Source organism: Corella eumyota, chromosome 6 (genome assembly GCF_963082875.1).
Source record: "Corella eumyota chromosome 6, kaCorEumy4.1, whole genome shotgun sequence".
Lineage (NCBI taxonomy): Eukaryota > Metazoa > Chordata > Ascidiacea > Phlebobranchia > Corellidae > Corella > Corella eumyota.
In genome coordinates this window covers 5,149,933-5,164,579 of record NC_137495.1, presented here as the reverse complement: position 1 = coordinate 5,164,579, position 14,647 = coordinate 5,149,933, and the positions used below count along the sequence as shown (strand labels likewise).

Below are 14,647 nucleotides of genomic sequence, written 5' to 3'. Positions count from 1 at the left end.
TTTATTCCTAATGTAATGTGTTTTTGCATTTTGTTTTTACTTTATATTTACTATGCTTTCGTATATGTTTAATGTATTGTCATTTTTATTATATAGTAACTGAATTTGTAAACCATTTTTTCGATGTAAATTCTAAATTTTTTTACTCTTTGCCTTTTGTGTATTGCAACTGTGTTTTACAATGTTGAAATATAAATAGAAAAAAAAGAGTTGTTATTCTTATTGCTCTGGCTATCCTATAGCCTAATGTCATAAATACCATCCAAAAATTAGTACAATTAAAATGGAAAATAACTTAAACACTTCGTCCCTTACCTGTTAAGTAACTTTAAATTGGCTGATAATTGTCCCTAAAATGGAAAATAACTACAAATTTGTCCTTTAACATACAAAATAAAAAAAAATTGGTCCTTAACATAGAAAATAATATAAATCTGTCACCAACATAAAAAATAACTTTAAATTTGTCTCTAACATAGAAAATAACCTGAAATTTGCCAATAACATGAAAAATAACTTAAAATTAGCCAATAACATAGAATATAACTTTAAATTGGCCGATCATACAGAAAATAATTGTGCCCTAACATCGAAATATAATTTAAAAGTTGTCCAGTACAACAAAACTAGTTAAAATTGGCTCGAAGTAAAAAATAAATTTTAAAATTTACCCAATACCATCAAATAACATGCTACATTTAATTAACAAGTGTTTTATTAATGCCATGGCATATTCAAATTAATGCATTGAACTCAAGGCTAGGTCATGTAAAAAAATACATTTCGAAAAATAAAAATAAGTCTAATAAAGAATATGTTGAAAAAATTGAACAGCATACATAAGACACATTTAAAAAAAAACTAAAGAAAGAATGTTAGAAGCCCCACAGTTAATTAACTTTAGTCTTTAAATTAATAAAAGTGTATTAAGTGGTATATTTAGGTATAAAGCAAGTAACAATGCATTTAAAAAGTGTTTACATGGTAGATTTATGAATGGATTATTCAAAAAAATCATGTTCAATAATAAGCTATATGCACTTTTTCGTTTATCCTCAATATTTAATTTTTTAGAAATTCTAAAAACTCGCATTTTCAAAAAATAAATAATAAAATAGATGCCTGAATTTAAAAAAAAAGTTATAAAATAAACTCAATAAAATGTTGTGTTGATGACTTAAAAACATTTTAAAGTTTACGCGAAATTTTGTGACGTCACGAATCTCGCTAGCTTTCTCAAAATTGCATGAGCTAGGGCTTCAGTTCGATTTTTGGGTTAGGAAAACCAGGGTTAGAGTTTCTTAAAAAATTAAATCGAGGATACAAAAAAATTAAATCGAGAGTACAAAAAAATTAAATCGAGGATACAAAAAATTTTAAATGCTTTGTTTTTAAACACATGATTAGTTACGTTTGTTTTCTATAACTACGCTACGTTTATGTATACGTTAATATGTTTAAATACTCTTTACAACTATTAACTTTATTAAGATACCAAGATATTATTAGGTAGCTTTGGGTTTTTGTTTCAATAAATAACTGAATGAATACGTGAGTGAATTAGCTTTGGTTTCTAACACGATTAAAATAAAGTTAGTGTATAATCTCTTATAACTAAGCTCTTCAGTTGCACTACACCATGGATGTAAGGTTTAAAAACGATAATATGAGTTGCAATTTGCAATTAGCCAACATGGATAATACGTCTGTCGTCGCAGAGGGTAAATAAATTTCAATATTTTTTGGTTATCTTTTATTTTTCTGTACATCTGTATGTAAAAAATTAATAAAAGCAGTGGCATTAAACTAAAACCTCATGTAGTATTCTTGTGTTCCATTACTATTGTACCATTCTACACAATAATATTTATGTTAAATGTATATAACAATAAAAAATTTATATTTACAATAACAAATTCATTCATCTGTTCATTGAAGATATAGTTTAAAGTCAGATTTTTTTTGTTTTAAGGGGTAGTCAAACCTTCCTCATGGATTAAATACTTAGAAATTGCTAGGGATCTTCTGACTAATCAAATCTTTAAAAGGAAAGTCTTAGTTGAAACAAATTCAATTCGAATTGAGTTCACTCCTCAAATGTTGGAAGTTACTGAAATGTTTGATGGTCACCATTTACCGAGGGCTAGAGATTTGTTTTTAAGGCAATCTTTTAATATTGATTGTTATGTGACTGCCGTTAAGAATCAAAATTTTACCACAGATTTTGTGTTAAAAAATAAGGGCAACAAAGTCCTGTGCACTGCTACAAGTGAAAATCATTTAAAAAGTGATTTATTGCCTCATAGTTTTAACTTAACAAGTAACGAAAATATTCATCCAAAAAATGAAGTCTCGATTGTTTACAATTTTTTTAACACTCCAAAGATTAATTTCAACACCCAGTTTCCAGTAAGTTTATTTGATTTGGATAAGCAAGGCAACATGAATTTTGGAGCTTATATTGACATGTGTCTAAACTGCCTAACTGAGAGTGTTCGTGTGAAGTTTCTTTCCGATTTTTCTCTGGCAAACCACCATATTTTAACATTAAATGCTGTCATTTTTCAAAGTGCAAAATTTGGTGACAACATCGTTATTGAAATGTGGAGAAGTTTTAGTAGTTTTAACTTTGTTTTAAAGTGTAACAAAATGATTTTGTGCAATGTCAACATTGTGTTTTTTGCAGAAGGTGTTTCCCCTAATCTTTAATCATTTTTGTGAAATAGAACTAAGAATTTATTTCAATTTGGTGTTAATTAAAATCACTTTTTCTGCAGTATTAAATTTTTATTTATCTTATTGCCGTTTCTTTTCCATCTGTTAATACCAATTTTAGTTTTTATATTCTTGGTATGTATATGGTGTTAATACTTGACTTTTTGCTGATTTGCAATTGCCATGCTGTAAATTTAAACTGCGATAATTCTGCTATGCATTGATTGTAATATTTTTGTTTATACATCATAAAATCCATGTTATTAATTTATTTTTTTGATTTAGATTTTTGCAATGTTAAAATAGATAAATTTAACTTGATTAAATATGGAGGTACCTGATATTGCTTCTAGAGAAAAAATGATGCACGGCAAATCAAAGAAATTTTCAACTCGAAGAATAGAAAGTCAGAATATAGTTCACAGGTTACATTTTTTTAATTTTTATTCAAAAGAAATATTTTTAAAATTGTTCAATTCGTAATAATATTAAAATTTTTAAGTAATACATTTATAAGGTGCACCATTTAGTTTGCATTTCTTTTGTGACATTTTGTATTAGAGAATTATTTCACAGCTTTAATTTTTTAATAAAACTAATTATTTTTTTAATATGTTGTTTAGACTACGGCATAGAGAAACAAGGGTGTCAAAGCCGGGAACATTATGGGCAGATACCAGGAAAATGTATCAGTATATAATTCCTAATTTTACTGTGGTTAATGTTGAAAAACCTCCATTCTTTTTAAGAAAATTTTCACCAGATGGAAAGCACTTTGTTGCATTTTCTGCTGACCAGACATCGGTGGAGGTTTATGAATTTCAAGGTATTTCATGTAACTTTAGTATGTATGGTATATGGGGCTTAAAAGCTTTTGACATTTTAAATTAAATGGATGGTGATTTCTTCTTGCAGCTCAATGAATTTTTATTTTTTCGGTTTACAAATTATATACTTTTATTTTATTAAGCAAATGTTGCTAAAATTTGTCTTTTACAGGTTGCCAGGCAGCAGAAAACCTACTTTCCTCAGTAAAAGGTGACGTTCTACATGAAAATACAGAAAGACAAAATCCACAGTTTAAAAAGTTTTACCAGAAAGTAAAAGAGACTTTGTTTTCGAAATTTTTTGTGCTGAAACATCGAATTCCTGTAGCTAGCGAAGGATTAAATTTAAACAGGTAAGGGTAAAACTTCTTTAGAGAATAAATTTTCATTGTCGAATGGTAGAAAAGTTAAATGGTTTATTTGTTTTGCCTGTATATATGTTTAATGTGATTTCATTAATGTGGCTGCCGTATTACAGTTTATTTTATTTCAAAGCCCTATAAAATGTACACCTATATTTTAGTCCATTATATATAAATTGTATTCAATAATATATTTAATAAAAAATGTAATTCAAATTGATTTAACAGAGAGTGTAGCCTTTTTACTGACGATGGCCGCTATGTTCTCGTTGTATCTGCTGCCTTTATCCCCACTGACCCTCCCCCTTCTTTTTATGATATTTACACCAACAACGAAGCAATGAGCCCTAATTCCCGCTCACCCTTGGAAGATTACTCACTCCATTCTGTCGATGTGATCACAGGGATGCTACAGTGCACTGTTCAATTTAAGTAAGTTGGCTAGTGATTTATTTTGTATTTACTAACTTAGATGCATAAAAGTGGGTTTTCTGGCCTTATTCATCTAGAGTAACATGTGTAACACCAACCCAATCTAGAATTTTATTTGGCAGTTTTAGATGACATTGATTATAATTGCTTGATAATTTATATACTCAGGTTATTGAGTTTTAGTTCAGAAGATGTTTACATCGTTTTAAGTATTTAAAGGTGCAAAAGCTTGGGATCAGTATTGATTATACCTTAGATTTCATATAAAATATGTGTGCCAAATGTTTGTAACCAATACTTTTGTTATTTATGTCCAGATGCGATAAAATTTTTCCATCACACAACCAGGGATTATATTTATTTCGAAACATTCTGGCTGTGCTGTCAGTCCAACATCAAAACATATTAATTTTTCATGTAAGTTTTATAGGTAAAAATCTTTAAGCATTTTATATGTAACCAAATTTTGGCTTGGTGAAAATATAAAAATTTATTTAGGTAAATGAAGGTAATTTAATTCAAACCCATTCCATCGGAAGGTTTTGTTTCGATGATGATTCTTTTCTTTTGAACGAGACTACTAATGCGGCAAATTCTGGAGGTCAAGAACCAACTAAACCATTCCATGAAACTTCGTTTGGATCACTTAAACATAGGTCTATAACTTTTATCTAATTTATTTATATTTATTTAAATTATATGCAATATTTTTTAATTAAAATTTTATTTCTTTAGATTGTTGACGCATTTATATAGACAAGCTGCATCAGAGGGCAAGGAAAGTTTGTTAAGATTTTATCAACATTTTCGTTTCCTAGAGGATCTTAGAATATGGAGGATGCAGTTGCTGGATGAAGATCATTTACTCATCAAGGTATTGCTATTGTAATATTCGTTTTACTGTAAATGTAGTAATATTGATATCAGTAATGATGTCCTGGTTTTTGTTTTTTAGTATGCAAATACTGATGTTGTCGGCCTTCGAATAAATGAGCCAAGTGCTCAGCCTTCCTTTTTTGTTGTCTACAATTTCAGGTGTGCAAAGGTGCTGGCAATTTATGAAAACACTTCAGTTAAGCTCTTAAAAGTATTAGAGGAGCATCCAGGCTTATTTAGGCAAGCTGATGTGGCTAGAGGGCAACTACAAGCTGCTTGTGCAGATGTTTACGCTAACAGAATACAACAACGGTTAGTAATCTTAATTTGCAATACAGGATTTTATTTATTTGTTCATACAATGTATTTGTGTATTTATGTACCTACCTATTGGTAACAGACACCTTTTCCTTTCTTCTAGATTCAAAGAGACAATCATAAATGCAAAATATGGTGGTCACACGGAGGCAGTAAAGCGGCTTTTATCCCAACTACCTATTCCCTCACAGTGTTACAGTGCAAGTCCCTACCTTGATCTGGCATTGTTTAGTTATGATGATAAATGGATATCACCGGTTGAAAGACCGAAAGCAAGCGGTGATCATCCGATAAGGTATATTTAAAGTTTATCAGCTTATATTAACAACTATTAAATATGTAAAAAATAAATTGCTACCTGATTTTTAATTTAAAAATGGTTAGATTTCTTTGTTAATTAGAAATATTAATTACAGATTTTATTCAAGACAATCTGGCTTGCTTAAATTTCAAATCCGTGCCGGTTCTACTGTTCGATCGGCAGGTCAGTCATCTTCGCGTCGGTTAGTTGCTTTTACTTTTCATCCCCATGAACCTTTTGCAATCTCGGTTCAAAGAACAAACGCAGAATATGTTTTTAATTTCCACTTTCGACATTTACCTAGTGCTTGCAATTAAAAATGAACTTTCAAAATAATTTTTCTTCTATACTGCCACTTTCTATTACTGTTACTTTTTTATTACTTTTTGCATAATAAAATTTATCTTGAATTTGTTTTTTTTGGTCACCACAAACGGTAGTTTTATTTGTTTAAACGGGTTTTTCGCAAGAGTTAGTGGGTTATCTCTTTTATACTTCTCGAGTTGGCGTGAGCTATTGTTCGCGTCCATTTTAATCTTTAATTTAATTATTTGGCACTTAAAGTATTAGGTTTAAAACCAGTCGTAACTCCTTATTTTAGGTAGTTTACGTGCACCGCCCTCTCTCTATTAAAATTAAGATTTTGCGTGTCCGTTAGAGGCTGCTAACGAGTAAATAACTTATGGTACTTATTGCAAAAAATTTTAAATGCGTTTACATTTACTAAAGGGGCGAAGAGGCAAAGAGGCAATGGTTTTTCAAATAATACGAATTAACATACTTCAATATTTTGTGAATTTAATTATTTTTTGTTGTTATATAGCATTCAGGTAAGTAGGTATGGCTAGCATTGAACGTAATTTAAAGGTGAAAGTTTTGGTCCTAGGCGATTCGGGTGTTGGAAAATCAACGTTTACAAACTTATTATGCCACAATCAAGCATCTAAAAGCCCCAGTTACACAATTGGTTGTTCGGTAGAGATTAAACTTCACGATTTTAAGCAAGGCACAGCAGATGAACAAACATATTGTATTGAAATTTGGGACATTGGTGCTTCAAAAAGTCACACGAGCAGTCGGTTTATATTCTATGGCAACGTCAATGGCATTATCTTAACTCACGATCTTACGAACTATAAGTCACTACAGAACATTCAAAAATGGTTGAATGACGTCTTGGATTGTGAATCAGGAGGCCTAGCATCGGTTAAGGTAAATTCTAACCAAAGTATAAACAATGCAGAAGATGATGACAGCATGGCTGCAGGTTGCTCAATTCCTATTTTTATGGTAGGAACCAAAGTGGACTTACTATCCAATGCCAAGCGATACAATGTTTTATCACGAAGCAAATTGCTTGCTGATGCATTGAAATGCGATGAAATATATGTTGACTGTGCTGACACCAAATATGTTGCTGCTGGGTCGGGAAACTCTGTCAAATTAAGTCGATTTTTTGATAAAGTTGTTGAGCATTCGTTTCAGCGTCGCACGACCACTTCGACTGTTGTTCAGTCACCAGTTGTTGATCGACGAAATGTTTTTGGGGCAACTGACAGAAAAAGAATAAACATAAATTCCCAGTTTCAAAGAAGATCCCTTCTTGCTAAAGTTGGTCACCAAGATTAAATTATAAACATGAAAACAGTTGGCTATAATGATACATAGCTTGCAATGTAGTTTTAACCAATGTTATAGCTTTAAAACTTTGTTTTTGAAGTAAATTTCTTATTTGAATAATGGTTGTTAAAAGCATTTTTAAGGTAAATTTACCATCAGTCTTTTAAATTACTTTATGTGCAATAATATTTCTGAATAAGTTGCTTTTTTATATACTTAAGGAATTTGTCCTTATTTAATTAGAATTCTATATTGGTACACTTCTAGGTCGTATATAGTTTTTATAAAAATGTGTTTAGAATGTTTGCCAACTGAGATTTTTTGTAAAGTTTTGGCTTACCTTAGTTATGAAGAAGCAAGTACCATCCGAAAGGTAATTAAATTTACCAAGCATAAAACATGTGAAAGTGTTTAAATTATAAAATTCGACATTTGCAGCAGTATACTATTACATATTTAAGTTCGTAATAGCATCTTATTAAATTTTTTTTATTCAGGTTTGCAAGAAGTTTGATGGTCTGTGTGGCATGTGGCTCAACCAGGGATTTCGTAAAGTCCAACTTCTGCAAGGAAGGTCACTTAAACGGGTATAATTAATTTTTCGTTACAATGTTACATTCAATGGATGAATCTGTAATAATATTTTTAATGCAAATTAGAGCATAGGATACTAATATTTAACGGTATTATTGTGAATATAAATTGTTATTGGCATATTTTTTTTAATTTGCTAGTTTATTAGCCTTTAAACCACTTCTTATATGTTTTAGGTTAGAAGTGAATTACCTAGACGAGAATCAGAAAGAAGAAAACATTTATTGTATCCTAAACAGGACGCATTAATGGTGAATTTTAATTTTATATTTTAAAAAAATATTGTGAATGTTAACACAGTTTAACAGATAAAAGAAAACGGTTTATTGACTTTTATAGACATTAGATTGGGTTTTCTACACTATTGTCAATTTTTTTACATTTATTTACAATATATAGGCCTATACATTTTCTTTGACTTTTATATTAATTAAAGTTTTTTTATTCTAAGGGTCTTGACACGCGTATATCTTTGCTTAAGATGACATACAATCGGTATATTATTGGCGGTCAATGCTGTTTTATACCTGGAAAAGTATTAGATGAATTGTATAATGTTTTAAATAAAATAAATACTTCAGACAACCTGCCCTCATCTATGAAACTGCTACAGGTATGTGTACATCAATATCTTGTAAATTTTACTACTTGACGTGTATTATTTACTCATAGTTGATGTTTTCATGTAATGTTACTTTAAAAAAAAAAACATTATTTCGACCCCTTTTTAATTATCATTGATATAAAATTTGCATAGCTAATGTAGTGCTTTTTGTTATGTTTTTATAAGATTAAAAAATATTTTATGTATATATGTTTTTAATTTAGGAAGTTCGTGATATTTCTTCAATGGCAATGGAGCACTTTGACGAAGTTGTTTTACCAACAATACAAAAGAACAACAATGAATCTTTTCCTCCCTGTTCATGTACTTTTATTCACTCTCCTACTGAAATACCAGAATCCCCTGTTAAAACAAGTAAGTATTTCTGTGATACTTTTTTCTCTTTGATGAGTGTAAGTTTTTTTTATACACAAGTTTTTGTTTTCAGGAAATTTTGAATCCAGATCAAGAGCAAAGTTGAAATCAAAATTGTTGTCGCAGAAAAACAAAAATTTTAAATTACAAAGGAAGGTAAGTAAACCGTTTTATTTATTACCTAAAAATTTATTGGTCAGTCTTAACTTGAAAACTTTTTTTCTTTATTTTTGTTATTCAGTTACAAAGGGAGTCAATGCAGAAAAGCAAAAAAATTGAATTTTTAGAGAAGAAAGTTAAAAGACACGACAATTCGCTAAAAGACTGTAAATCACAAATAGCTGAAATGGTAAAAGTTTAATTTCAATAAAACTGTATTAATTATTTGCTATATAAACCCCCTTTTTTATTATATTGTTAATCTAGAGGACTCAACTACAGACGTTACAATCTTTACTTACCCCTTATTCCTTACCACCTAGTGAAGGTACTTCCAGGTTAAATCTTACACCAGATGTCAGTAAAGAGCAAGTTACAAAGACGGTTTCAATAAAACGTCATATTTGTACTGAAGAACCATCCAGCAAAATACAGAAACTAAAATGAGAGCTGTTTTTTAATGAATGAAATATTGGACTTTATAGTTTCTAGTGCAATTCAAACATTTGTGTCCCAGTATTGTTTTGTACTTTGTGCAATCCTTATTGCTTATCATGGACCCTTCACCTACTTTTTATAGGTCTTGTTTCCTTAATGCAGGCTAACCACGTCGTTAACCAAATAACGCAGGATAACTGTCCATATGCAGGAAACATATTGGCTAAAAAAAGTATTATACGGTTATCTTTAATTAGCATATCACACAATAGATGCTCAAGATTTCAGTTAAATCTGTAATGGAATACTCAAATTCAAGTGGTGGCTTTAAAATGTTTTTAGAAGACTTTGGAAAAATTTACCAGCTAGAAGACTTTGATACAGAAGGGGCTATGAAAATTTATGATAAAATATCTGTGGGACATGCGAAATTTATGCCAGAGGGAAGTATGAAAGTGCACTACATGCTTGCACAACAGGTTTTCAAACATGTAGAAGCTGATAAAAAATTAACTAAAAATTGCCCAATTCTTGATGTATGCTGTGGAACGGGTATAATGGGTTTGTGCTTTCGTAAGGCTGGATTTACCGACTCTTTGAATGGTGTGGATGGGTCGAAAGGCATGCTGAGTCAAGCTGCAAAGTTGGAAAAGGTATATGATAAGCTACACCAAGAAGTTATCAAATTGGAGGGCTTAAAACCGTGAACAAAAAAAAATACTCTATAGTAACGGTCGGCCATGCATTTTTTCCTGATTGTCTTCATGCTGATCATATTGACGTTTTACTGGAATTGCTTCACACTGGAGGTGTACTTGCTTTCGAATTAAACTATGATGTCGTTGAAGAACCAACTGTATGTAGTATACACATAGACAAAGTTGATGCCAAGTTAGCTCAGTTAATAAAGGATGGAGTTTGTGAACGAGTTTTTGAATATGATGTCGACAATGTCTATCCAAGACTGGCTCATCTTTGCCCATTTGGCGACTCTGAATTTGTACATGAAAGACATGTGTGTGTGAAAAAGTTGTAATCCTCTAATAGAAAAAATTATTTGTAATCAAATTAATAATAATGTGGATAAAATATGTAAAATTATTGTTCATATTCTAAATTTATTGCTAAATTTTAATATATTGTGTAAAATGTAATTCCATTTATTGTGTGTGTGTTTCAATTCAAAAAAAATATTTTTTGGTTTCTTAGATTTTATTTGGGCTAAAATTAGGTTTTTGCATAGGTTTTATTATTACATTGAAATATGGAAAACACAGATGAGGGTTGGACAAACTTTTTAAAAAAATTTGGAAAAGTCTACAAGAAAAAAAAAACATTTGTGTCTCAGTCTTATTTTGTACGTTGTGCAATCCTTATTGCCTATCATAGATTCCTTCACCTACTTTTTATATGACTTATTTTCTTAATGCAGGTTAACCACGTGGTTAACCACTTAACACAGAACAACTTTTCATATGCAGGAAACATATTGGCTAAAAAACCGTACAAGTATTATAGGGTTTACATTAATTAGCATATCACAAACACAAAAGATTTTAACGAATCCGAAATGGAATACTTAAATTCAACCGATGGGTTTAAAATGTTTTTGGAAGATTTTGGAAAAATTTATGATCTAGAAGACTTTGATACAAAAGGGGCTATGAAAATTTATGATAAAATATCTGTGGGATATGCAAAATTTATGCCAGAGGGAAGTATGAAAGTGCACTACATTCTTGCACAACAGGTTTTCAAACATGTAGAAGCTGATGAAAAATTAAATAAAAATTGCACAATTCTTGATGTATGCTGTGGAACGGGTATAATGGGTTTATGCTTACGTAAAGCTGGATTTACCGGCCATTTGGATGGTGTAGATGGGTCAGAAGGCATGCTTAGTCAAGCTGCAAAGTTAGATAAGGTGTATAATAAGTTACACCAAGAAGTAATTAAATTGGATGGCTTTAAAACAGTAAACAAACTTCAATACTCAATAGTAACAGTTGGCCATGCATTTTTTCCTGAGTGTCTTCATGCTGATTATATTGAAGCTTTATTGGATTTACTTCACACTGGAGGTATACTTGCATTTAACTTAAACTATGACGTTGTTGAAGGACCAACCATATCTAGTATCTACATAGACAAAATTGATACCAAGTTAGCTCAGTTGATAAAGGATGGAGTTTGTGAACGAGTTTTTGAATATGATGTCGACAATGTCTTTCCAAGACTGGCTCATCTTTGTCCATTTGGCAACTCTGAATTTGTGCATGAAAGACATGTGTGTGTAAAAAAGTTGTAATTTTTTAACCAAAGAACAATTTTGTGTCAATACAGATATTACAAGTGGCTAAAGTATAACGCAAAATTGTAATTTGTTTTCTAAATTTAAGACTAAATTTTGATAATATTGTGTAAAAATTTCTTAAATTTGAATTTAGCTAAAATTAGGTTTTTGCATGAGCTTTATAATTATATTAAAACATGGATAAAGCAGATGAGGATTGGACGAGTTTTTTAAAGGAATTTGGAAAAGTCTACGAGTTGACTGATACCGACTCTTTAATGAAACTTTATGATCAAATTGCAGCGGGACATGCAAAATACATGCCACCCATAAGCTCAGAGATTCATCAAATGCTAGTCGACCTTTTGTTCAAGCATGTCAAAACTGATGAAAAGTTAAATAAAGATTGTTTGATTCTTGATGTTTGCTGCGGTTCTGGAATAATGGGCTCGTGTTTACGAAAAGCAGGTTTTACCGGAACCTTGGAAGGCTTGGATGGATCAGTGGGAATGTTAACTGAAGCTGGAAAGTTAAAAAATGTGTACAATAAGTTGCACCATGAGGTGATCAATTCAGATGGAATTATAACGATCCCAAAAAATCATTATGATATAGTTACCATTGGTCATGCATTTTTTCCTGACTCTCTTCATGCATATCACATTGATGCATTGTTAGAGTTATTGCACTGTGGTGGCTTGTTTGCATTCGATCTCAACTATGACCTAGTCCAAATTTCGGAGGAGATGAAGACCTACATAGGCAAAATAGATGACAAAATAGCCCAATTAATCGATGATGGAATTTGCCAGCGTGTCTTTGAGTCTGATGTTGACAATGTGTTTCCAAGGCTTTCTCTCGTTTCTCCTCCTGGTGGATCAGATTTTATGCATCAAAGACATGTGTGCTTAAAAAAATTGTAATGCTCTCCAGTGTTGTATTGCTTTTAGCATTTTTTTTTAATTAAATTTGCTTGCTGCATGTTATGTTTATGAATTTATTTGTTAAAGTTTACAACAGGCTTTGTCATTTTTTACTAGAAGTTGCACTTTCATAAAATAAAATTTATCAAGAAAAAATATTTTATTTATTTAATTTTAAAATGGTGATAAGTTTAATTGTTAACTTATATTAGGCATATAATGATGTTATTATATTGGAGTAGATATCTTTCCTTTTTACTAGTATTGTCATAGTGAAATCAATTTATTTCTATTAAACTGTAACGAGGATAATTATAAAATAATGCCTTAAAAAAATGCCTTAAAGTCCGGCATAATGTGCCGCTTGAAAGTGCCGAGTATGCCGAAATGGTGCTGGCCGGTGCCAGAGTTTAGTCAAGGAAGATGAAAACATTCCTGCACGTGGTAAATTTTATGTAAGCTCCCCTAAACAGGTTAGATAGGTAAAAATAGGCAAGATATACAATAAATATTAAAACACATGACCTAATGGCTAGCGAGGTTGCTCGAAAGTTGTGGGACGGGAAAATACCGGCCGCTTTTGAACTTGCAAGTCACGAAGTATCGTCCGCCCAAACTCCTGGCACCTACTTTATAATGTTACAAAGAAGCTGTTATTTAACTTTGTTTAAGGAAGCAATTGGAGAATTTTTTGAAAAGAACACTGACAAAGAGAAAATCGACGAAATGTGGTTCGAATTTAAGGGTGCTCCTTTACGCTGGCAATACCCGTGTGGTTTGTTATTTGATTTGCTGTGTGACTCCGGCATTGATTTACCATGGTCAATAACAGTTCATTTTCAAAATTTTCCTGATGATGTCATAATGCGTTGCCCCAGCGAAGATGCTATTGAATCCCACTTTATGTCGATGCTTAAAGAAGCCGATCAATTAAAACACAGAGGCCAGGTGATAAGTGCAATGGCAAAGAACCAGCACAAACAACTTTGGCATGGCCTTAAGGCCGACAACTTTAACGAGTTTTGGACAATTAATCGGAAATTTATGGAGGGCTATGAAGGTGGTATCACGTTTAAAAATATTCCTTTGCGTTGTTATTTTGAAGGAAAGGTCGTTCAAAAATTACTGTTACCTTTTGATGATAAAGATTTAACTTTATCTGATGTGGTTGATATTTGCTTTCCAGATTTAAAGATTAGTAAACAAACAATTGTGGTAACTACACAAGGCATTCAACCAAATTTAAACACACCCATACAATGGCTGAGTGAAAATTTAAGTTATGCTGATAACTTCCTTCACATTTGTATTCAAGTTTTATAATTTTGTTTGGGGTAATTTAAAGTGCAATAAATTTGTCGTAGCAGCATTTAAATTAAAGCTGTATTTAAATAAAACGTTTTGTTACAGCTTTTATTCTAACAACTTGGGTATAAAGCTTCAATAAAAATTTTATTTTACAATTGGCACATTATGCACTTACCATAATATCCAGAGTGGAATATCAAGTGTTTTTATGACTTGGCACATTGAATAAATATTTTGATTTTTGTATCGTACTTCTATATATACAATTAAAACTTATTTTTTAATTATTATGTTTATTCAGGGCAAAGTTATATTTTTTTTTACCAAGACCAAAAATTTTATTTTTGTTAAAAAATTTGTCGAAATTGTAGTAAGTTTTATGTTACAATGTAATGCATAATGCTGTTATGTTTTATTTAGTTATTTATCATAAAAAACTATTAATTTACAAACAAAAAACAATTATTTATTTACATGATTTTGTTGCTCAAAAAGTTTATGT

The 14,647-nt window shown here is 30.8% G+C and overlaps 5 protein-coding genes across 5 annotated transcripts; all 5 read left to right on the top strand.

The window, feature by feature from the left end:
• Nucleotides 1–1,432: 1,432 nt before the first annotated feature.
• On the top strand, nt 1,433–6,252 carry LOC145754773 (DET1 homolog). Its single transcript, XM_082570883.1, has 11 exons — nt 1,433–1,721; nt 1,973–3,140; nt 3,339–3,541; nt 3,715–3,895; nt 4,133–4,336; nt 4,654–4,753; nt 4,835–4,992; nt 5,072–5,210; nt 5,292–5,524; nt 5,634–5,825; nt 5,947–6,252. The coding sequence occupies exons 2-11, from the start codon at nt 3,043–3,045 to the stop codon at nt 6,146–6,148; spliced, it is 1,710 nt and encodes a 569-aa protein (XP_082427009.1). The 5' UTR covers nt 1,433–1,721; nt 1,973–3,042; the 3' UTR covers nt 6,149–6,252.
• A 406-nt stretch (nt 6,253–6,658) lies between these two features.
• LOC145754575 (rab-like protein 3) lies at nt 6,659–7,711 on the top strand. Its single transcript, XM_082570650.1, has one exon. The coding sequence runs from the start codon at nt 6,672–6,674 to the stop codon at nt 7,458–7,460; it is 789 nt and encodes a 262-aa protein (XP_082426776.1). The 5' UTR covers nt 6,659–6,671; the 3' UTR covers nt 7,461–7,711.
• Nucleotides 7,704–9,635, top strand: LOC145754574 (F-box only protein 28-like). The gene is made up of 8 exons (XM_082570649.1): nt 7,704–7,824; nt 7,949–8,038; nt 8,222–8,296; nt 8,497–8,658; nt 8,874–9,024; nt 9,098–9,180; nt 9,266–9,373; nt 9,451–9,635. The coding sequence occupies exons 1-8, from the start codon at nt 7,741–7,743 to the stop codon at nt 9,628–9,630; spliced, it is 933 nt and encodes a 310-aa protein (XP_082426775.1). The 5' UTR covers nt 7,704–7,740; the 3' UTR covers nt 9,631–9,635.
• Nucleotides 9,636–11,156: 1,521 nt separating this feature from the next.
• On the top strand, nt 11,157–12,079 carry LOC145754576 (demethylmenaquinone methyltransferase-like). The gene has a single exon (XM_082570651.1). It carries the CDS (start codon nt 11,192–11,194, stop codon nt 11,927–11,929), a length of 738 nt encoding a protein of 245 aa, XP_082426777.1. The 5' UTR covers nt 11,157–11,191; the 3' UTR covers nt 11,930–12,079.
• A 1,173-nt stretch (nt 12,080–13,252) lies between these two features.
• On the top strand, nt 13,253–14,467 carry LOC145755108 (autophagy protein 5-like). Its single transcript, XM_082571317.1, has one exon. It carries the CDS (start codon nt 13,366–13,368, stop codon nt 14,158–14,160), a length of 795 nt encoding a protein of 264 aa, XP_082427443.1. The 5' UTR covers nt 13,253–13,365; the 3' UTR covers nt 14,161–14,467.
• Nucleotides 14,468–14,647: the final 180 nt, after the last annotated feature.

What these genes read in the sequence shown, in the direction of transcription:
- LOC145754773 (XM_082570883.1), top strand. Translation starts at nt 3,043, where the DNA reads ATGGAGGTACCTGATATTGCTTCTAGAGAAAAAATGATGCACGGCAAA. An exon ending in GGAGGTTTATGAATTTCAAG is followed by an intron (nt 3,542 to 3,714) that starts GTATTTCATGTA and finishes TGTCTTTTACAG; the next exon opens with GTTGCCAGGCAGCAGAAAAC. An exon ending in AAAACATATTAATTTTTCAT is followed by an intron (nt 4,754 to 4,834) that starts GTAAGTTTTATA and finishes AAATTTATTTAG; the next exon opens with GTAAATGAAGGTAATTTAAT.
- LOC145754575 (XM_082570650.1), top strand. Translation starts at nt 6,672, where the DNA reads ATGGCTAGCATTGAACGTAATTTAAAGGTGAAAGTTTTGGTCCTAGGC.
- LOC145754574 (XM_082570649.1), top strand. Translation starts at nt 7,741, where the DNA reads ATGTGTTTAGAATGTTTGCCAACTGAGATTTTTTGTAAAGTTTTGGCT. An exon ending in CTAAACAGGACGCATTAATG is followed by an intron (nt 8,297 to 8,496) that starts GTGAATTTTAAT and finishes TTTTATTCTAAG; the next exon opens with GGTCTTGACACGCGTATATC. An exon ending in AATCACAAATAGCTGAAATG is followed by an intron (nt 9,374 to 9,450) that starts GTAAAAGTTTAA and finishes TTGTTAATCTAG; the next exon opens with AGGACTCAACTACAGACGTT.
- LOC145754576 (XM_082570651.1), top strand. Translation starts at nt 11,192, where the DNA reads ATGGAATACTTAAATTCAACCGATGGGTTTAAAATGTTTTTGGAAGAT.
- LOC145755108 (XM_082571317.1), top strand. Translation starts at nt 13,366, where the DNA reads ATGGCTAGCGAGGTTGCTCGAAAGTTGTGGGACGGGAAAATACCGGCC.